At 36.6% G+C, this 24154-nt stretch overlaps 1 protein-coding gene across 8 annotated transcripts in view; it reads right to left on the minus strand.

Moving 5' to 3' along the window:
* Positions 1 to 209: 209 nt before the first annotated feature.
* AKAP11 (A-kinase anchoring protein 11) overlaps positions 210 to 24154 on the minus strand; it is a 47655-nt gene continuing 23710 nt past the window's right edge. For 5 of the 8 annotated variants that reach the window (XM_058419228.1, XM_058419227.1, XM_040054616.2 and 2 more), the window contains 7 exons: positions 23843 to 24107; positions 18740 to 23396; positions 16390 to 16545; positions 12493 to 12576; positions 11741 to 11787; positions 9111 to 9271; positions 210 to 4560 (listed from right to left, as the gene is read on the minus strand). In XM_058419228.1, the coding sequence (XP_058275211.1) occupies positions 4414 to 4560; positions 9111 to 9271; positions 11741 to 11787; positions 12493 to 12576; positions 16390 to 16545; positions 18740 to 23396; positions 23843 to 24107 (5517 nt within the window). In that variant the 3' untranslated portion in view covers positions 210 to 4413. The remainder of the gene's footprint in view (positions 4561 to 9110; positions 9272 to 11740; positions 11788 to 12492; positions 12577 to 16389; positions 16546 to 18739; positions 23397 to 23842; positions 24108 to 24154) is intronic. The other 3 variants (XM_058419230.1, XM_058419231.1, XM_058419233.1) reach the window with 3 other exon arrangements.

Raw genomic sequence — 24154 nt, forward strand, 5'->3', positions numbered from 1 at the left:
CATGACAGTAAGACAGTAAAGCAGCGTCCTCACCCCTTGCAGGACTACAATTTGACTCTGTAAGAAGTATGCCATCTACTGATGCACTGTTTACTATACCCTTCCTCGAGTGCCTTCACACAGCCACCGACCAAGACCGGTCTTAGCTCTGTTGGTTGAAACGAAAAATAACATTCCATGAATTTACAAGAAACAACAGCACTCCCGAAGCCAGTGAAATGTGTTTTATTTTAAGCCACTGCTAAAACAAGGACGAATTTAGTGCAACCTGGAGTTCATAATCTGAAAAATGAATAAAGTTAAATTACTAAAATGGCAAAACTTGTCACCATTATACAGTACAAGACCTTCATATTCATTGAGTACAGTTACATAAACATTTAGTAATTCAAACTGCTTTTGGTATACAATTGCATCACTAACTGGGCTGTGAATTACTGTAACACTGCACAAATAAGCAGCAGTTGCAGCAAATTATAATAAATTTTATTATTAAATACTGTTCAGACATTAGAACAAAGGCCCTACAAAACTACACCACCAGCTATACAACAGGAATGTACAAAGATGGTACAAAATAAAGTGACTACAGTGGCTGGGCTCTGTACCTGCCTCTTCAGAGCTCAAGTACAGTAAATGCTTGACAGTAGTGGCTCTTGCTGAGAAGCCGACCTTCTTACCATAAAAATCATTCCTGAATCTTGTATTTTTCTTTGCAAATCGACTGTTTAGAACTACAGGGGTTTGAGCTGGTGTTTACTACTCACTGTGTTCCCATCTCCAACAATTTGTCTCTCTTCATAGAAAAGGTCCCAGACAAAGTTACATTAGAAAATGTAACATTTAAAATCTGATACCATTTTTTGAGAGACCTAATTAGTCTTGGAATGTGGGTTTCTGGGTTTTGGCTGACTTTTTTCTAAAAAGCATACACAACCTTCTAAAACTCAAGAACAAAGAAACTACAGAAATTGCATTCATGTACATCGTCTGAGCTGCCTTTTCACATCCTTGTTTTGAGACAGAAAATCCTCTTTAATTTTAGAATATGAGTTTGAGTTTTGTTTGGTTTTTATTTTAAGGCTTTATGCATACTTTGTATTATTCATGCACCCCATTCTGAATGTTTAAACTAGTTTTAAACATGGCCACTTCTAACGTGCTTCACAGAGGGACTATTTCTCAAAGTGCTTTTTCTACAGAATCTTATAAAACATCGCAACACTTCCATTATTTACAACACCAAATGTATTTATGAAGTGTTTGGGTGATTTCTGAAACAATAACATACTAGGATACATTTTCCTCAACATAAAAATTAAATTACGAGGGTTTCCCATACAGAAAAATGCAAGAAACAAACTCTACCTTATTATGTTTGTTTATAAAGCAGATTTGTCTGCTTTAAAGGGACTAAAATGTGGCCCTTCATGTTTTTACAGTTTTCACTTATGTTTCTGTATTTGTGGCCAGGAGTTTTAAACAAACTCAGTAAATGTGTAATTTAAGACTTGCATTGGCAAGGAAAAGCTTTCTCATTAATATAGCAGACAGCACCAGTTAGATATAGTCAGCGTAAGGTTTTCAAAGTTTATTAAAATTATTCAATTGTACTAATTTTGCCAGGCTACTTTTAATGCTTTTTAACTTCATATAGGAGAAGCCAAGTTATTCACAACAAATTTAAAACAATTTGTGTAGAAAACTGGTTTGGTTTTTTTTGCTTGTTTTCAGTAAAAATGAAGCAGTTTATAACATTTTTCTCATGAAAATTTGGAAACTACGCTACTTTCAGAGGCTAATAAAACCATTTCTTCCTTAATGTAACACCAGTCAATAGTTACACAACATATTTGATCCAGTCTGAAAACAGGACTCTGTTTATAAAAATAATTTTCAGTGCAACTGTTTCCACTTTCTGAATAGTTGTAAGCTTTGTGAATGGCTCTATCTTCTGCCTTTGTCCAAAAAAGTACACGAAAAGAAAAAGCACTTAGCCAACTTTATAAAATCCATCATTCTCAATAAATGAGTTTAAAAAATGGCTGTCCCTACAGTGGTTTTTGTTGGTTGTGTTGTAGTTTTCTTAAATGTACAGTTTTGTACATTTGTCATACCTTCAATATCTTTCTCACTGTACAGAAACACTTTACTGTACTGTATTTTCATGCCCTGAAATTTCACTTGGTGAGCAAAAGTTAGTTGTGAGGCACTGCTTTTAGTATTTTATTTCCTTGACATTTCAATTTTATAGGTAATTTTGTATATTATTTCTGTGTTAAGGGGAAGGTATTATTTCAGAATTTTGTCTAAAGAAATGTCGAAATGTCAAAAATCAACCTTAAAAAAAAAAAAAAAAAAAAAAAGGTGGGGCAGGGGGGAGGGGGTGGGGAGAAATAAAGGGGTTTGGGAGAGGAAGAAAAAATCCAGACAACCTTGTACAATTCTTAAAAAGTATTTGGTACTAGAACTATCTTCAAACATAGGAATTAAATAACTTCCCCTGATATGCTTTGGGCTCTGGAGAAAAATTATTCCTGATGCCTTGGATTATGTAACCTTATAACAATACAAAAGACCTTAAAGTGGCTTTTGGTCTTTTTGTCACATACATCCATTTTTCAATCAGTGAAATGATATATGAAGTGAGGAAATAAACTGAGCATAACAGAATTCTAATTTACTGGTAGAAGCTTGCACCAGCAATTCACAGCGATGATATCTCATACACATATAGATTAATACATCTGTGTGTATTCACATGGGTGGACGCATGTATGTGCATATACAAAAACATGAAAAATCTTTGGTCTGTGAGAAAGGTGAATTTTGTGAGATCCAAGGCAGAAATCCATACGACAAAAGAGGACTGAAACCATGTCTCTGCAAAAAGGCCAGTGGAATGCTTTCCTGAAATGCAAAGAGACTACAAGAACAGTGCTCTTGAGTTTACCGGTGTGACACCTTCATGGCAATTCATGGGGTAGGGGAAACCAGAGTTGTACATGTGCCATTAAAACTCAGGAATAGATTTGGAGACCGTATCTCTCCTTGTCTGTGATCACAAAACTGTGCACCATATCAACAGTATATTTTTCTGTGAAAAAGCTATTAAGATTTTTCTGTTTATCCAAAATCAGTAATGCTCAATGATTATTTGCCAAGTTCTAGATGGCAACCTGGTAATCACCAGCACATACCTTTTTCTCTCAAAGGATATATAAAAAAACAAATCCCAAAAAACATTTTCAAACCACAGGATAAGTGAAGGTCCAGATTTCCCTTCAGACAGAAAGGCAAATCAGCAGCATTGGTGAGAAAACTGACAAGACTGCCAAAAATATTCAATTAAATGTGCCTTTAAAAAGATTCAGTAAAGGTAGTTAACAAAAAAGAAAAATAAATTTGCAAGAAATTTCCCCTTTACATTTTTATTAGCTATCTTTGCTAAACACTTCTGTGCTCACTGAATAACAAAATTGTCTTTATTCTTGAAAAGAAAATTCTTATGTGGCTGCTTTGAAATAAAGAATTAAAACTACTTAAAAAGATGGCCAAAATCCTCAGAAAATTCTGTCTTTACTTTTAACACATCTGCATGAGAGACTAATGTGCAGATTCTTTCACAAGGAACTAGTGTCACAGAAGTATCTGCATACAAAAAGCCTCAGTAAAAAATTTAGCAATTTCAATCTGATAGGCGAGCTTCAGGAAACCTTGCTGAAGAATTACATATGAAATAATGCTCAGCTTCTCACTCCGCCCTTCTACCAGAAGTTACCAGCTCTACAGAAGTCAACAAATTCATGCCTTTGCACCTCAGCAATTTCAGAGCAGACTCTCCCATCTTCACATCAAGTTAAAACTGATAAAAGTGGCTATGAAGCCAGACTGTATTAAGAGGCTGCTCAGGCAGGTCACAAATTTCTTCCTGGCAATGCTGCTCTTGGGCACCTAACACCTGGCCAAGATGAATAATTTTTTCACTGTCTTCAGCAAGGTATTCCAGAGCAGATTCTTGATAAAATCAGAGCTCTTAGTCCTGCTGTCAATATAGCACACACAGGAGTGTGAGAAAGAGCTATCCTGGCACAAGGGGAATCCTGTATATCATGTCTGAGACTGTGGACTATGATCATAGATATGGGCTGTTCATAAATATATCAGTGGTATGAGCACAGCAGTAAATACAAGTTATGAGTGGGTGGACGACACCAATTATGAACTGAATAAACATACCATGTGCACAGTATCACAAAGCACAGCACAGCTATTTTGACTTTCACCTCAAAGTCTTTTAATGCTGACTATTACTTAAACATTTACTAGTAGAATTTTACTTTACACATCTGTGTTCCTTCTATCTCCTTTCAGAAGAGGAATGAAGCGAAGAGTGTTGCATCTTTGGATTTTTCAGACATTTTCCAGAAGCCAACCGACGAAAGATTTACTTAGAGCTTGCTGTCCATCAGATGCCGTCTCTAACATTTCACAATATTTCAGCACTGCTTGCAAGAGATCTCCAACTTTCCAATTTCTTTCTCTCAGTCTTCTGGAAAGCTGAAGGGGAGATAGGAGAACACAAAACAAAATATTTTGACTGGGATGTCCTGATTAAGTTACAGAAGTTATTCTTGAAACATCAGGTCATTAGAGATCAGTTATAATGAGTTAATCATTATTCCCACATCTATAAAAACAAAAACTTCCGCAAGATTCAAGCATTTTCTTTAGAGCACTCTTCACAAAACTTTCTTTTGGAGGGAGCACCATTTTCAAATTATGTGGTGCCACAGGTATGAGGGCTGTGGTTCATCAAGACTGCAGAAAACAGGAAATTCTGAACACAGGATTAAGACATTTGCCACCCCTCCCATGCCAATAATGCATGTATAAAAAGACAAAACTCTGTCTTAATAAAAGGATGTGGATTTTCCTTTCACAACATATAGTGTGGTCGGGGTGGCACAGACACTACCCTCAATGAAAATAGTGTCTTCAGAGTTGGGAAATCATAACATCTTGGGGAAGAGGAAAAGGTGATGATTAAGTTAAACTACCACTCAGAAGCAGAGATCAGTGTAGCTGAAAACATTTCTTTCCCCCCAGGATCCAAATAAAAAAATCTTCCATTGCTGATGCGTCAAGCTCAGCTATATATGTAAGAAAGCCTACCCCAAGGAAAGAATGAATTCGACAGCATGCCCAGGAGTAAAAAAACCTGACAATTTTTAGTTTAAATAAATAAATAAATAAACACCCACACAAACAAACTATTCTCTGTAGCGTTATGGACACCTGTCAATGCTGCATTTTGTAAACACAGTTTAGACACCCTACTTATTCTTTGGAGCTGTAATTTTTTACCCCTTTTTATAGTCCTTACCAAGACATTCCATATATTAAGTTTAAAAAAAGTCGTACACAGTGTTCAGGGAAACATTTTTCACAGCTACAAAATTAAAAATTCATATAGTTTCTACTATGAGACCTGTCAGATTGCAATATAAAGCTCTATAAAAAATATAAAGGAAGACAATCTTTCCCTGCTTCTTTACCTAGCTGATGTTCCAACTTCAACAAGGCAGGTGGTAGGACTGCCAGAAAGAACACAGGCATAAAAACACATATTAAACTATTAACTTCTTAAGAAAACCATTAACTTGAACAAGCAAAAAAAAAAAAAAAAAAAATCCTCCCTAATCGTGAGCATAATTTATTCTGAATACTGGAAACTTTTCTCAGTGGAAAAAAAAAAGACATCTTTTCTATATAAGAAGAGACTGAAATCTGTAGCTATTTCTGTGAATTTTAAAGCAGAGCACAGGAAGCAGGAGTTTTATAGTCTACAACATGCAATTTTGTAAATGATGCTCGTTGGTTTATAAAAGAATGGTCATTTTTCTTTCCTCTGCCAGAAGAGTGTGGCTAATGTCCAAATACCTACTTCAGCAAAGACAATATAAAACTTCTGTCCGAAGAAGTTTTCCACCATAGTAAAACTACAGAGCTGGCATTTAAATTTTAATTTTAAGTTTAATCTCACTATTTCTTTAGATGACCAATCTGTTTCTTACTGCCAGAAAAGTGAAATACTAGAGTTTACTCAATGTAGGAATCTTAAAACAGCTAGGTAAGGTCTGATTAAAAATTAAATACATATGAATTTTTAATCCAGGCACTTGCATATCCACACTGTCAGACATCTCGTAGACGTCAAGAACTATCTATTCTAATTTACTTGTTAACCTCCTTGTTATCCTCCTAACGAACGTATTTTGCTCCATACACCGGTGTTTAGCTTCCTTCTGCCTCCAGTACCTTTAAGTAAGAGTTCATACCCAGCTGCAGCCAGTAACACCCTGCCTGATACGTGCCCGGAGCACTTCTGTCTTTTATGCAGCCACATCACATCGGTGGTTCATTACCCGGCTGAGATCAGCTAACACAAGCCTTTGCTCCCTTCCAGAACTCAGCAACTGCTTATACGGAAATCGCTGCTCCCGACGTGCTCTAAGCCCGGGCTGGCCCCCAGGAGGCCGAGGTAACTCCCGAGAGTCCCCAAGCGATGCCCCAGGGCGGCGGCTGCAGAGGGACCGGACACCGGCCATGGATCCTGCTGGGCTGCAGCGCCCTCTGGAGGGGCTCGCTCAGCTTTACAGGAGCCGGGAATGACTATTTCCAATTTAATTCGGTCTGGGTCAGAGATCATGCCTAACGGGAAGTGAGATGGAATAAAATACAGGTAATCATTCTCTGCCTCCGGGGAGGGGAACAAAATTTCAATTTATTTTAACATAACTGCATCTGTAGAACCAAAAATAATCTATAAAACTAACTGAAACAACTAACTACTGCAGCATTTTCAGGACCGCGTGACTACTGCCTGCCGGAAGGTCTTACCTTCAGGCGTCAACTCAGTACCTATTTATGACTGAAGTGTCAAGTAGAAAAATATTGTAATTTTTTAGGAGGGCATACATAACGGGCACTGCTATTTTCCAGAGTGCTCTTCTCGGTATGTGCTCTCATCAAGGTAGCTGGAGTCATGCTCAGAGATACATGCTAATAATATCTTTCCTGTGTGTCCCGGAGCATTGGCTCAAATCTCAGCACCGCAACTTTGTAGTCTCTTAACTCCGAGCTGGCCAAAGAATGAGAGACTCCAGGAAAAATTTAAAAAAGAGGCACCATCTCTTTTCTGTCTTTCATATTATATTGTTAGATATACATGTCTCAGATACACAGAAAATAAATTATTATTAATACTTGTGGGTCCTACCACTATCTTATCTGATTGTTTGCAACAAGCATAAAACAGATGAACAGATCTTCAAAAGAAGGAAAAAAACTTCATGAGGTCAGAACGACTGTTATCCCTAACCCCGACTCATTCACATCTAAAAACCTTCAGAGAGTGCTCAGCCAAGCATGTGAGGACAAAAAGTGATTTATTTTCTTCTCTGTGTTAATGCACTTATAAACTGTAACAAAGAAGAAACATATGAATATAAGGAGTAAAACCAACAATTTAAAATAGCACAGAAATGAAGAAAAGTATTCCCAAACTGCCTTCCAGTTTACAGAAGCACAAAGTCCACTCTGTCCTAACTAATGTACAACAAAACATATTTCTTCTAGAAATAATTCTAAATCAAACATACCAAGTTCTAGGAAAGGAGCATAGGGCATACATTTCTATATGCCAAAAAAACATTTCCAAACTTTCTGGGTTATTTCAAATAAGAATGCAAAACTTCCCATTCTCAAAATCAAATACACATTCCATACAGTTACCTAGGCAGAAAAACACCCCAAAATTATCATTCTCTTTGTGTGCTAGGAAGGGAGGAGCCTCTCTCATGAAAATGCAGAGCAGGTATGATTGGGACTGGCCTCTAGGCACCTTTCACATTCTTACCACAAGTCTCCAGTAACTAAGCACCATCAGTGCACACATCTGTCCAGCTCTGGGAGTCTGTTTTGTCATACTGACCTTCACCTCCCAGTAAATCCCCTTTTCTCCTGACATGATGATGTAAGCTTTGGAAAGCTCTAAGCTGAAGAGTCAATATTGAATTTCAGAACTGAGAGCAAGCTTTTTCTTCCTTAATATACTGGTAAGTATGTTAAGTCATTTTTGCCAAGATCTTAATTGTTAAACTCCTATTAATGACATCACGTTAACACTGTTTCATATTATCAGGTCACAAAATATAAATATTTTATAATTATCATTCCTAGGAACCTCATCACTAGAGAAAATGCCTATATATCTATTAAGTTAGCCTTTCAATAACAAGATAATGTTAAAGTAATTTCTTGATTGATTAAAAATTATAGGTTTAATGTAAGCAGTTATAGATTATCATATGTAGTTTGGCGTACAGCCATGAAAGAATAGGTTTTATGGTTTTATTGGAGTAATAAGTTTCTCTTATGTGTTTCTGATGGAAATACTCTGGAGAGTATGCATACCAAAATACTGAGCCTTTCCAAAGACACACAAATTGCTAAAGCCCAGTTCTTTGAAAGTTTGATCAACAAAATGGAAGTAAAGGAACCTAACATAAAAATAATCTTATTGAGAGCTTAATAGCTTTGGCTGTAGTTGCTTACAGAATAAAGACGTTAGTTACTTTGAATCTAAACTTTTTTCTAACAAGAAAATGTATCTTAGCAATCAAAAAATCAAAACCCAAAACCTAACAACAACAACAAAAAAACTCTAGGCAGAACACTTTAATTTAGAAAAAAATTTTGCATGACCAAGTTCTGGGAAAGATTCAATTTATAGACAATTAAATACTAAGTAAAGAATGCTTGAAAAAATATAATTTTCACCAAACAGAAATTATGTAATTGCATCCTTTTTGGAGTAAAACATTTGTAAGTGAAGAAGTGAAACAATCATCTTTGATAAATACTGGTTTATGTATGCTATATACACAGGCTAAACATGCTGTTCCAGTTCGACCTCTCAGGACTTAAACAATGATTTTCCTCAGCAGTGTACAGCAAATGAAGTAATAGCAGCTGGCATATCACAGCAAATAGAATTTAAGGAAATTCTTCCCCTTTCCCACCACCCATCAAACCTGGGTACTTACAGAGACAAATTCCCTTGCAGCAGTGTCACGAAAGTGCAGATGAGACACCTCTGTTTCAGAAGCTGCCAGCCACTGGAGTGCTGCTCTGAGCTGTGGGTCCACTAGATTTGGCTCCAGGTCAATATTCATTATTGATAAAGTCTTTCGCATTTGCTCCAAACCTAACATTAAATATAAAATAATCAAATCCATAGCTTCAAATTGTTTCAAAAAAATCTCTGCAGTTCACTGTTTACAGACTGTATTATCTTAAAAAAACCCTCAATTTAGCATACACAGATAATATGAAAGGGAAAAATTAGATTGGTCTCAAGTGTTTCAGCACCTTCCCATTAGGAAGTACTGTTTATCCCATTTACAACTGTGTGCAAACATAGCTAAGTATTAAAAGATACCTAAACTACAATGTCTATTCCAAATGACAAGAAATTTAGCACAGACTTCTAAACTGCTTCTAAACTGCTGAACTGCTGTTTATAAAGTGAACAGCAATGGCTCTCACACGGTCCATCAGTTCCTTCTATTTCCAGCTGCTGTTCTTTGCTATGCCTTCATCTAACAGATTTTTAAGTGTGTATTTCTGAATTCTTCCCTGCACTGATCAGACTGCCTCTTGAACTTTTCCAAAATACACTGCTGGTTTTACTGAGGCGTATCCAGTTTTACAACGTTTCTTTTACAGCCTAAGTTCCAAAAATTTGTATAGCATTGAAAGAGCAGTTGAGTTAGTAACATTTAGGAACTACAGTATTGTCAACTTCTGTTCCCAAGCTGAGTTTCTGTATCCAGCTACCACAGAGATCCTTTGTCATACTCCCAGAAACAACTAGGCGCAGACGTAGAGCTCTCCAAGTTGGAGTTACTACTTCCAGACTACTGAACTTGGCTCTAGGAACATGGAATATATTTGCAACAAAAACATATATTCATGCTGAGTTTACCTCAATCTCACTACTCTTCTAACTAAGCTTATGAAAAGTGAGGTATGTAAGATATTCACTCCTAACTGGCAAAGTCAAGCAAGTTGAAACAGATTCCCCCAGAAGTAAAAGCAAGAGAAAATTAACTAGCAAAACTGTCAAAAACCCTTGTGCTTTTAGTGCATAACAGACTATTTGCCTAGGAGCCCCAAAATTTAACTTCTTTATAGGAGAAAAAACAATTAAAAAAAAATACGACAGTGGGTAAAAAGCATTTCAGTAACATTGCTGGGAAATTTTGGTATATTTTTTAGTCTTGTAAAATAGATGTATATTTGGCTTTGTTTCAAATTCTTGAACAAGACACAGTCAGCTTAGAAAAAGCCAGACATTTCCAGGTATGACATAAACAGAACTTCCAAATGTACAAGACCAGGTACAAAGGTTTTCTACCTAGCACATCATTTAAACAGTCCTACAATTACACAAAGAGCCTTTTCAAAACAATAGTGAGAAGTTAGGAACTTACACTGGAAAAATTTCACTAGAAAATCCTTAATATAGGATAAAGCAGTCTGTTGTACTACAGAGAGTAGGTGACACCTAAACTGTGTAAAGAAAAAATCCAATCACTATCCTAATGGAGCAACTTGAGTATTTGAGATGCCAGAACCTTTTAAAGTTGAGACCAAAAGAAAGCAAAGACATATTGATAAAGTAGATGAAACCTACAGAGCAGGAAATATCTTATTTATAATTATTCTGAGGAAAAAATACTTAACAATTTAGCTTTATTTCCTCATATCCTTACAGTCACATCTGATTTAATAAAATTAAGAGATGTTGGTCACTTATATACATTTTCCAGGAGCTTAAAAAGAGAGAAAAAAGTCCCAAACCCACCAAAAAACTTTAAACTCACACATCTTTCTGCTTACATTAAGACTACTTGAGGATGTGCAACAAGGCTAAATATCCTCTCTAAGGAAGTAGCTGGATGTTTCTGGAAACACTTACTTCAAAATATACACAACATATATACAAAGAAGAGCTCTGTTACAACTTGTTCTAACATCAGCTCATCTTAAAACCATCTTCACACATTACGTATTCAGGCTGTTTTCATTTCAGCTAACCTTTGGCACATCAGTAAGACTGAAACCAGGGCACAGAGATCTTCTACAACCCACAAAGTTGTAACAAGATTCTGGACAGACCCTATGTTACACTCCACTAAGAAGAAAGAGAGAATAGCAAACGCATCAAACCCAAGATTTTTTGTGTTTTTCATGACTCTCGCCCAAGATTAACGTCTCCAGTTTGAGTATCTTTTACAGCATGTTGAACGCAGCCATGTGGATGCATTGCCATGGTCCTTTAACAAGTATTTTTTTTAAAAAGTTAAACTCTGCATATAAATTCACACTTTCAACTGCTGATCAAAGTTCCCTACCTTATGTTATTAAATTCACGTAAGCATCAGTAACTAGCACTTCCCAAAGGCCGCAAATTTCAGTGCCTTAAGAGGATTATGTAGGGCATTAATCTAAGAGTACATTCTGACACTAGACTGACATTCATTATGGTGAAGAGGGATAACAGAGTTGTCACCTTGTTTTGCAGACTACAAAGGCAAAGAATTAACAAAAAAATTAACGTACAGTGTACACAACAAGAACAGTAATATATATATGCAGGAACTGACATTACCTTCTACAGCATCCTTGGAATCTTCATCTTTATCTTCTGTTCCATCACTGTATTTTGATTAAGAAAACAAAAATATGAATACAATCCAATATATGCACTAAATGTAGTAAATTCTAAGACTGCAATGAAGGTTAAACAACAGGAAGATCATAAAAGAATTAAGGAGGGATTAAGGAGAAGCTTTGCTTCTCATACCATTTCTTGTAAGCAGACTTACGAACTTCTCAAGATTTGCTCTTAGGAAAAGAAGGGAGAAGAGAGAAACAATGGAAAGGCGTTAAAGGTGCTACTTATTGATTTTAAAAATTTTGCTTCATATGTGGAAAGGTTGAGCCATGTTATGTCACAGGTATGAATAGTTATAGGTAAGCCATAAGTGGTCTACAAAAACCAGTTACAAAGCAATTCTGAAAGTTTACACAAGCTAAAAGGGAAAAAAAACCCAGAAATCCTGCAGGAAGCAAGGTCTACTCTGCATAAAAAAAAGTAAATATAACGACTTGTAAAACTGCAGGCAAGAACATGCAAAAAAGGAACCTTTTTGCAAGCAAAACACATTCATCAATTTTAGCACAGAAAAAATTAATCATTCATGTGGATTCATTAATGAAAAAATCATATTGTGATTACGTGAGAAGGATGTGAATAATGTATCAGCATAAAAATATACTGTATTTTTATTTTCAAAAATGATTATTTCATGCATTAATTATGAGGAATCCATCTGGTTTATATTTCTCAACTCAACCAACCTGTCTGATGTTGGAAAGGATAAATTCTCCTCATACATATCCCCTTCTAAACCAAGACTGCTCCAGCTACTGCTGTTACCATTACTGCCAGGAGAAGAAGAGAAGACAGCTGAACTAGAAAAGAACAATACCTCAAACTAGAACCTTCATTTTCCTTACAACTCTTTTGTCAAGACATTTAATGCAAGAGCACTAAAACTTTCTGGACAGGTTTGCTGGATCAAACATGACTCTCAGTGCTATCCAAAGCAGCGATGTGCTCAACAATGCAAAACTAACAGGTTTCAGTACACTGGTGAAAGTGTTAATTTGTACTCATTAATTTTTTCAGATTGGTGCTAGCAAGAACTCTGTCCTCAGGTCTAAGCATATCACTTGTTATTTATAAAAGCTTAACAATTTTGAAAGGATTACTCATAGGAAAATGAATTACATCTGTATTATTTGCTTAAAGAGCAGCTAACAGTGAATAAAATTATGCATTTTGAAGACAACTTCACATAAAAAATCCTTCCATCTCACTCCAAAACCCCAATAATTATCTTCAACAGCCTGATGAGAAGGAATTCCTAGAATACATATTTAATTTTAAATTTTTAATATTGTTCTGCAAGTTGATCTTTAAAAAAGTAGGAGGTTTATAAATCTATGAAAACAACACTGAAAAGATTACTTCACTCAGTTCACAAAAATAGTGCATTTATTCTATGACTACATTCAACTCAACGCAAAGAACTGAAAAAACTGAGCATGTTCTTACACTCGTTAATTTCAGTCATTATAAATAGCACAGTTTGTTAAGCCTGTCAATAAGTGCAAGATTGAGCAACTCATATGATTAAATCTCCATTCCCCAACATCATACCTCCCCCAGAGCATGTCTGGAAGCCTTCCAAGAACAGGACTTCCAAATACCCACCAACATTCTTCAAGAAAATAGACTGTCTATTAGAGATGGCATGAGAAGCTGCAAAGTAACTGCAGAGCTCTCCACCTAAGTCTTATGTGACAGTTGAAGCTCATTTCCACTCATACCACTCAAAGCAAACAGCAAAATGATGGAAGAAAACATTTCAAGAGACAGGCACTGATCTCTTTCAAGCATTTGCCAGTAGCAATATCACCTATCAGTGTCCCTTGCTCTCCAGAATGCCTGCTCGGATCCCAGTTTCAAAACAGTGAACAGCATGTTAGCAAGTCTATAATATAAACACACTCAAATAACATGAAAAAAGGTTTAAGAAGTTGCCATTGCCTTATTCAGTACATTTTTGTTTAATCAGACCACATGTCCAAAGAAAATTCAAAGAATTCTCTTGTCATGCAAACAAGAAAAAAGAAAATTAACAAGCAGAAGCTTCTGAAGAAACCAACTCGCAGAGAATGCAAACTTGGTCTAAAAATCATTTCTCAAGCTACTCTGTGAGACTATCACACCCTGTATGAAGTAGTAAATTTGGCTTAAAATAATTAAATTACAAGTATAAAAAAATTAATACAGCTTATTGGTATCAATACTTTGCACTCACAGCACCTCTTTCACTGGAAGTTACAGATGCAGAAATAAATAGAAGTAAAAGCTGCCCTGGTTCTCAGACTAAAGGATAAAGAATTTGAAATCTAATAGTAACCTCTGCACACTACTGTTCTGATTAGGAAGGAGACTTAATGCACTTTACAGAGGTCAATCTTGGTCTGAAATAATGATATATATTGAACCATATAATTACAGTGAGGTATGAGAAAGGGATGAGACCTTTTCCTAATTAATAGCCAAATTAGCAGTCTTTAAAATAAACTCCCGTAACAACAAAACAACCAATGAATAGGCAAAAGCATCATAATATTTCTGTAATGGTTTGTGCAGCTTTTCAACAAGAGCCAGCAGAATAACAAGAAAAGCAAGAGGTTTCTGCTGGGTTATAACCCCACCTGGATGCTGAAAGAAAAGCCTGTGTCTATGCCTACACTTACACCTACACATCAACTAGAGAGAAAGCTTAAGAACTTTTTAATCCTAAATTTAAGTCACTAGATTTAGGCATGAAAAGCAGAAGACACATGCACTTCCCTGCATATCTTACTAGCAAGTTCTCTAAATAACTTCAATCTTAATGGAGCTGCCCACAGTAAGCAGTGAATTAATTTCTTGTTTTGCTTTGCTTGTACATGACTTTTGCTCTAACCATTAAACTGTCTTCAACTCAACCCATGACTGTCCTCACTCACACTATTCCAATTCTCACCCCTATCCCACCTTGGCAGAAGTGACAGACTGGCTGGGTGGGGCTCAGTTGTCTGCTGGCGTTAAACAACAACAAGGTATTATTACTGATCTGGACTTGTTATAGATCTCCCCTGGTTATCTTTTTTTTACACAGGGCAACAACCTCAGCTCCCTCCTTCCACCTGACAAATCTCAGGAACACAGATGAACACCCAAGCCACGATTAGTTTTGTAAAACCAGCTGAGCAATTTGCACATGCCTGTTTCCTCCATCAACACCTTGCTATCCAAATTATCTCTCCCTTTCTATGAGTAACATGTTAATTCAGGTCATTCCTCGTCTAATGAGCCACGGATTTTCTTCCAAGTTATATAAATTACCTTCATTTATATCTGTTTTGGGAATGATAAACAGATACAAAACAGGCACTACTAGTCCAGAATTTTTTTATATACTTTTTTCTCATTATCAACTAATCTATATTTTATTGTGTATTTCTAATTGCCAATATAGCAAATATGCTTCCTTATACTCAGATTTTCATCATCATTTTCACTTGTGCAAGAAATGATGTTTTACTAAAAAATACTGAGTTAATGTATTCTTTTACAAAAATATTAATGTGTATGAGTGATAAATTATAGTAGGGGTTTGATTAAATTATTTAGTTAAGCAGAACATGAAAAATACTGCAGACATTTAACTGAGTACTGATTCACATTGGTCCCAAAGAACCTATTTGGATATTACTTAAGCAAGCATGTCTCCCATACTTTCTTTAATCTCAGCAATGCTGGAAGTACTACCTAAAGAAAAAAATCTCTCTTCCATTTCCGCTATTCTTCAATAGAAATGCTGAACTTTTTTATATCAATCATAAAAAAAAAATAAGTTTATTCGTTCCTCATACATTCTTTATATAGAAGCTCAGGACACAACTCTCAGTATAATTCTCCCTGGAAACAGGCAGAGACATGGCAAACTTTAGAATTGCCATTCTAATCTTTGTTAGTTATCAATCAGCCAGGGACAGCACAGTGAGAAGCTCTGTAGAAAAAGTTACTACCCTGAAGAGGTAAGTTCCAGTATTACACACCTGCAAGTCCATGGTTAGCAGTATATAAATACTCCACCAATGTCAGTTAGAGCAGCTTATAAATTCCAGTCCCAAAAAAGACAAAACAACTGTAAAAGCTCATAATGTAAATCAAGCTATTTTTTTTTTTTTTTTCAAAAATAAACGAATTTACGTAAAACATTTTCTCAAGGATTAAGTTTTAATATTTTAGAGCACAACTTATAAACTGTATTCTCTAGCTGTATTTTACACAGGTGGCTGTTTTTAAAATGCTTACATCTTTTGCTAAGCATCTTTTTGTAAGTATCTTTTACTTAAATTTTTTATGTACAGTTTTACTTGATGTACTCGATTCCCTGGCATCAATGACAATGCACTCTCCATATATTTTACAGAGTATGAACATTGATGGCCAACAACATTTTGTAAGAAAACAAATCATAGTATTAGAGCCGTTTTTAATAAAAAAGTCATTGTGTGTTGAAGACAAAAATAATCCCTTCTCCCCCAAACCCTAGATGAAATATCACTTGATGACAAGTTATTTGATGTCAAGGTAACTGTTTAACTATACTAAATCTTTATAGTTACCTGTCACTTAGGTGAAGAAAACTGCTGCTCTCATCAGGATGTTCATCTTCAAAACTTAGATTGGACCAACTCCCAGTGCTATCATCACCAATACTAAGACTCATCTGCTGGCTAACAACAGATTCAACAGAGTGAAATCCTTCTCTTCCAACAGAGCTAAACAAAAATTTAAGAAAAAACATCACTGCATTTCATGCTGATCTGTGTTTAGTTCATTCACAGCAATTTAACACCATTCCAAAGACATTGAATTCCACTGGACAAGAAAAGATGGAGAATCCCTTAATTTGTGTCCTATTCTTAATACAAGAAACAGTGCAACCAACTTAAACTGAAACAACAACAGGATTAGGTCAGGGATTGCTATTTGGAATTCTTCCGTAGAAATCAAAGAGAGTGTTACAAAGAATTCTCTCACTTGGAATATTATTTGCTATGAAGCACAGAAGACACTGTAGCTCTGCAGACTGCACATCAAGGTAAACTTTTCAAGCAGAAGACTTACCATTTCTGAACTTGTTCACTCTAGGACTCTTTGCTTATTTTCCCTGGCCTGCCTTCAGTACAAGCAGCTAAGTGGTCTGCTATTTAGGGCAAAGTGCTGAAGAACTGGTGTCTAAAATATAAGGATTCCATTTTAAAAAAAGTTTTCTGCAGGAAAGTATTTGTTTTCCTCCTTCAAGAAAGTGTAGCAATGCATGACTTGTACAGAATTTTTCCCCTCAGAGAGCAAGTTCAATTTTTCCATCCAAAAACCAATCAAGCAACCGCACCCCATAGAAGTTAATCTTTAAAAGACACTTTAAAAAATTTACTTAAAGAAGTTTGAACTCCTTATAAAAAAAAAAAAACCTTACAAAATGAGAATATGAGGTTATGAACTTTCATGTGCACACTGTGATTATCTATCTATATATATATATCAGTAAGACGTTCAAGAAGGATGATCAGCCTACTCCCACACAGCAAGCAGCCACAGTAACATTCACGATTTAAAAAGGCACCCTTAACCACATCACTCCTAACACTTTGCTCCAGTAAGCACAAATTTGTACAAATACATAGCTGAACTGGAACCCATCAGGGTAATAAAAAAGGTCATTTTCCCCATTTTTATTTATAGTTATACCAGCACCAGTTCTCTATATCACACAAGGCAGTTTCTCAAGAAACATATGAATTACATACCACACACTAGGTAACAGTAGAAGAAACATTTATAAATTCTGTCACAGCAAAATTCTAATATCGCGTCCTTACCCCAAATTTAATAATAAATAGTATCTCTTTGAAGCCTGCATTTTGTGGTTGGCACATTCTAACTAGAACTTTTTAAATGAAGTGTCATCTTTGATACCACATATATAGAATAACATCACCACGTGACTTTCTTTTTTTGTCATAAATTGAGTAAGGACTCTACCCTGTTATGCAAAGACCAATAATATACTACTCAAGAGCACTTTTATGCGGTTAGTATGCGTGTGTTTCCTATCAAACCTCAAAAAATTTAGTTCAGTGCCACTGTGGCCTTCAGCCACTGAACACATAAAAATCCATCGATTGTTTATCATGATGCCCCCTCTAAACACCAGAGAAAGAAACCCCTCAAAAAAAAAAAAAAAAAAGTATGAATTGCTCTTGAACTTGAAAAGATTTGCTCTGATCAGTGCACAATCAGGAAACAGTTATTTGCCACAAATTTACTGCAGCAAATTATTTCCTATCTAGAGACCTATTAAAGGAAAGAGTGTGTTACCCTTTGCTAAATACACAACAGTTTGAAAGTCAATTCCTTTGTTATTGTATTACCATTTTATAAGCTAAAATGTAGTTTAGTAAGGTTTTTTTTTTCTTAAAGTAACAGGTTTTCTTTTTTTTTTTCCTTCTAGTAGTAAAGACACTATCACAATGCAGCCACAATAAAAAAATGAAGTCTTCACACTACAAAGCAATGGCTCATTTGATCAGCATCAGATGTTGAAGTATGAACAGATAACAAACCTGGATTCTGTCACGGCTCATAGATCAACAAAACCTGTAAGGACTAGTATGTACAACTGTAGGTACTATTTTGAAGTTGAAACATTAAGTTCCACTTATAATTCACCTATTGGAACATATGTGTGCTAATATACATAGTATCCTTGGTTTCAAGCTCACATAGGTGGAAAAAAGCTTTTTTCCCCTAGTTCTGAGTCATTTAAGTATAAGCAGAAGAATAAAAAGAAAACATTTGGAACACAAAGTGTATCTTTTAAAGAAAATATATATTAAAATTCCTTCTGTGCACATATTTGTATTAATAACCTTTTTCTGGTACAAAATGTAACGAGAAAATTAGTATTACCTTATGGTAAGTGCCTGACCAATATTCGTCATAGCTGATGTCATTATTTCAGTAGTAAGGCTTTCAGCAAAACTGACTCCATCTTGTCCAATACCACTGTCAGCTGTCAGACTTGGGTAACTCGGTTCTCTTTCTGCTTTCTCTACAGCTGCAGTAGCCCCCTTGCCAGAAAACACTGTCCTCTGTTCTACATCAACGTGAATTTTGGGAATATCGAGCTGAAACACTCTTGAATTTTGACAGGCACCACCCAATCCAGAATGAAGAAAATGCCTCACTGGAATGCAGGATTCTTGTGCGGGTAGATGATGACACATACTTTCTGTACAGTACCGATGTTCCTTCACACTGCAGCATCTACAGACAGTTCCAGAAAAAGGAGACAGTTTCTCAGTGTATGAGAGCCTATCCCCATTTTTTCTGTTTTCAGCCACATGGAGAACAGCTGACTCTAAACTCATTTCTAGAGTATCATCTGCTACTTTCCTAGCATATTGTTCTATAGCTTGAATTATGCCTTCACTGTAACCATTTTCATTTATATTACCTGTACTATGATAGAGTTTATGGTCTGGGGAGAAAGGACGAAATGTCCTAGAAAACCTTGTTTTAATGATGTCCCCTGTGACTTCATCAAATTCAGTCTTTTTATATAGACAGGAATCTGTTAAAGACTTTGGCAAATATCCTCCCGACATTTTCAGTTTCTTCCTGACATCACAAGTGATACTCTGTGCAAGGGATTCGGAAAAATGAAAAAACTCTGCACATTCCATTCTCTGTGCACCGACACTCCTCTCGAACATTTGGCCTTCACAGCGATGAATGCTGCTTTTCACTTGCTGCGCTGCATCTTTATTCCCTGCTTTGATCAGCTCCAGCTTACTATTTACCTGTGCATTTTGCCCAGGAAATGTCTTTCTGCTGTATCTGAGCTTGTTCTTTCTAGCAGCCTGCTGCAAGCCCGATTTGATAGACCTGTAAGCAAGTCTGCTGGCGTACTGATCCACTAACAGCTCAGTGTTACTTCCTTCTCTTTTCAGAACCCGGATAACATGATCTGCGTACTCATCAGTCACACTTTCACAGCTTGGGTACTTGGAAGTCAAACCCGTCGTGCCTGAACCTTGTGGTAAAGGAAGCACAGATGAATCTCTCTCCCCTGGCCACTGGTCCTGTACTGGCCCACACCATTCTTTTGAACTGCCATCTTTATCGCCTTTTCTCACATAAAAGCAATCCACCTGGCAGTTCACCCGCCTCAACCTCAACAGCTTGCAATGCCTTGACTTCACTACTTTCTTGGCCTCACTGATGACTTTTCCTGCCATATCACCTGCATAATTCCACAAGGAATTACATGTCTCTTCTGGGATATTTACAGATGCAGTATATCCACACCTTTTCTTTTGCATCCCTAACTGAGCCTGCCTACCAGCTTTTCTTTCATTTATTTTACCACCTAAATGGGAAGCAGCCATTTCAGTCGCTACTGAAATGATGCGGCTAGCTAGGCAATCTGCAAACTGAATTGTTTTTGCTGAATGCTCCTCTTTCTCAACAGGCATTACAGAATGATCCTCATCTTCACTACTTTCCACTTCTTCAGAAAGCGACCGCATGAGTTTCAGCATAAATTCCTCATTTTCCAAAGAGTCATGTTCAGTTTCAGACGAATCAGTAGTGGATGGATTGTAGGGCGTAGAAGGTGGTGTTGCAGGTGCAAATTCTTTTGCTAATTCTCCCTTGAGTTTCTTGGACAGTTTTTTTAGGTTCCTTTCAGAACTACCTTGACATGGTACTAGAGGAGTTGGTGGGGGTGTATCAGGCATTAAACAGGTATTTCCATGTTTCAGGCTTGATTTTTCTTCCATCTGCAAAGTATCTTCACTTCCAAGCATCTCTGAAGGAAAGCTACTTGCATGCAGAAAACAATCAGTCTGCCTGTAATTCAAAGCTCCTGCTGATAGTTTCTGGGTATCGTTTTTTTTTGAAGGCTTGTTTAAGCACGTTACTGAACAGTTTCCTGTGTCAGTACAGTCCTCTAGAACATGCCTAGAAAAAGTCGCAGTGGAACAAGGCAGGGGTGATTTTGAAGAAAACTTGTTTCCTTTTTGTTCCGGCCAACAATCTTTAGATTCTAAAAAACACTGAACAGAATGAGTTGGAGTAAGAAATTTATATGGATTATTCAAAGGCAACTGTTGTTGTTCCACAATTATAGAAACATTACTTTGTTTCTCAGCCTCTTTCTTCTTTATCACACATTGCTCTCTTCGATTGGTATCCCTGTAAGTCTGTGAGCTCACATTACATGTTAAATTCTCACTGGTGTTGCATAACACAGTTTTACTTTCTTCCACAGATTGTTTTATGACATACTTGGCCAAATGATCTGCAAACATGCTCTTTCGGGAGTCTTCACCAGTACCTTGTACATAAGGCTTTTTATCTATTACTTTTCTTGTTAAAAAATCTGAATACTCTTCTACTGCTTTTGTTACTCTAGATGAGGTTATGGTTTCATAAGCTTCATTTACTATCATATCTACCATAGTTCCAGAGAAAGCATTAATGTCTTTTGCCCCACTTGTTAATTCTGAATTATTGTTCATTCCAGATCTGCTATCTGTTATTTTGATATCATTCTGGTTACAAAAGAGTGATGGAGTATTTTCAGTACTTTGACTGTGATCCGAAGTTAGATAAATACTTCTGAAAGAAGCAACTTCCTCCTCTCTCGTTCTGCTTGTGAAAAATGGATGAGTGGAATCTTTGAATACTTTCATACTGTCATCAGCATTTGGAACAGTGGATACTTTCGCCTTGTAAGCATCAGAGGAAACTTGCTGCTGACAAAGAGCACTTCCAGCTAAGGGCACAGGTATTGAACTTACAACACCAGAGGTACAAAATAGAGCTTGCTGTACTGTATATTCCTTCTTGGAGTCTTGGATTGGCTTAAGTGCTACCCTATCATTAAAATTAGGAGAAACTGTGGAAGTCTGTGTTGACTCTAACATACTTTCTGCACTTACATATTTGATATTGTCCATGGAAACACTAATGGCTGCTTGTGTTGTGAAGGTCACATCAACCTGAGATAGTTCAATAAATGCCTCCTGAATGACAGATTCAGACAAATCTCGGGCATAGGATCTTACCACTTTGTTTTCATAATCAAATGATGAGGGCTGTGCAGTAGGTGTTGACGGATATGAAAACTGGCATACCTCCATGATTCCTTCAAACACAAGTTCTTCAGCAAGGTCTGCTGCAAACCGTGCAACGGTGTTGGTAAATATTTGTTTCTTTACCTGACGCAGTTCTTTCAAAGCACCAGTTATAGCTTCACTCACCAAAAAGTTTGCTATGCCATTAATTGCACGCTCCTTCAGCGAGATTGCTCTACGTCTTCCAATCTCATAAAAAGCCATTTGAAAGACCGAAGAAGTCAACCTAGCAGCCAAATGGCAAAGTGCGTTTGTGCATGAAGAAACACCTTTTTGGAGGTCTTTAAATGCACTGCCAAAACTTTTTTCAACCAATTCAGTTGCAAATTTTTGAATGCTATCTCTTATCATTAGTGACTTATGTTTAGATCTTGCTTGCTTCTCTGATTCCTTACTAGCTTTCATTTTGAGATCTGCAGCTTGCTTCTTCTTCTCTTTCAAAGTAATCCTTTTGTGCTTTGAATCATTCTCTGCACACTTCAGTTCTGATGAGGACTCAGGAAAAAAAACAGAACCCAGTATTTCACATGAAACACTGTCAGCATATGCCGAGTAACTGTTATAAGCTCCATCACGGTGACTTTGACCTGTCCCATCTCCACCAATATTAATTCGACACAAACATTCAGAAGAACCACAACTTCCCAGGGGGCTGAAGGCTGATGTTCTAATGGGGCTGAAGAAGCCTCCATTCTCTTCCCCTGATGTTTTAACCGGGCGAGGGGAATCCGGGACCTCGAAGATGCTGCTGTACGGCGATTCTGGCTTACGAGGAGTTGGTTTCCTTACGTTGGCTGGGAGAGTGGGACGATCAAACTTGAATTTCTGAGGATTCATTGTAACGCTTGCAGAAGACAATTTTTCATGTGCAGCCCTCCTTTTCTGGGCAGGATTCCCCAGGATGGGATCCCTAATAATTTTACAAGAGTTTTCCAAGGCTTGTTCCAGCTCATCAAACTGATCAAAACTATCAAAAAATTCACTCACTTCTGAATCTGAATCCTCTATACCATCTTTTACTACTGGAATTTTTGGCAGCTGAAGTTTTGCCTTCAAGCTTTTTTGATACCCTTCTTCATCTAAGAAGATGATGGGGCTTGGGCTGGAGCAATCAGACTCAGAGGATTCAACTGGAGAGGAAGAAAACAATGTTTTACGTAAAAAATTAACACCTTGATCAGAAGGATTATATGGCTTATAGAAACTCCTTTGTATCCAAGGATCAGAAATTGAGGTTGTAACTGAATTCTTTACTGAGGACAGCTCCTTAAGTCCCAAAATATCAATCAAAGTAGAAGATCTAGCAGATGATTTTCGATGTGCAGAACCCACAAGAATCTTTGAGTCAATAGCTTCTAAGCATTGAGCAGGGATGGTCTGTGAAGCCACATCTCGATGGTTTTGAGAAGTAAAGCTGCATGTACCTGAACAACAACAACAACAAAAAAAGTTAAAAAGAGATTGCTTCAAAACAAAGAATTTCCACAGAACTACAGCGAAATAGACAGACTTTGATGGCAACTTCTGGGTTTACTACTGTTGCAAAATGCTAGCTCATCATCTCTCATTTTCTTTAAATCCCATTATACAAATCTAATCACTGACAAATTAATGTATTTTTTAGCACACAAAGTAGAACAAGATTTTATTTGATATCCATCTGACACTGAGATTAGAATCTTTGCTTTATGAGTTGGTAAGCTGTTGTGAAAAGAGCAAAAAATTAATTCTTCAATTGCATAACATCCCTTTACAAGGCATGATTAATGAAAAAAAATTTACAATTTTATTTTATTTTTATTTACTTTCTTATTAAATCCCAACAGCCTAAATCTCAAACACACATTTCTACAAGTGTGTAAGAGCTTACCAGCACTTAGTATCTTTGAAGGTTCGTCTTCATCTAAGTGTTCGAAAGCAGTGACAAAATCATCCTCAATTGAAGAAACTGACTGATTGGTGTCATCATCTTCTCCATGGGTTTTCTCTCTTTGATGTTTTTGTGAAGAGTTTATTTCCACTGCATATCTTATGCCTGTGGTATACTTGCTTAGCAAGGTAAATGTATAATCAACTTTGATCCTTGGGAATGAAGGAGACAGTCTCATCACACAAAACACTTCAGGAAGCTGATTCTTGAAAAAGAGAGCAACAAGAAAATAAACAGCAATCTTCAAGGGAT

Source organism: Hirundo rustica, chromosome 2 (genome assembly GCF_015227805.2).
Source record: "Hirundo rustica isolate bHirRus1 chromosome 2, bHirRus1.pri.v3, whole genome shotgun sequence".
Taxonomy (NCBI): Eukaryota; Metazoa; Chordata; class Aves; order Passeriformes; family Hirundinidae; genus Hirundo; species Hirundo rustica.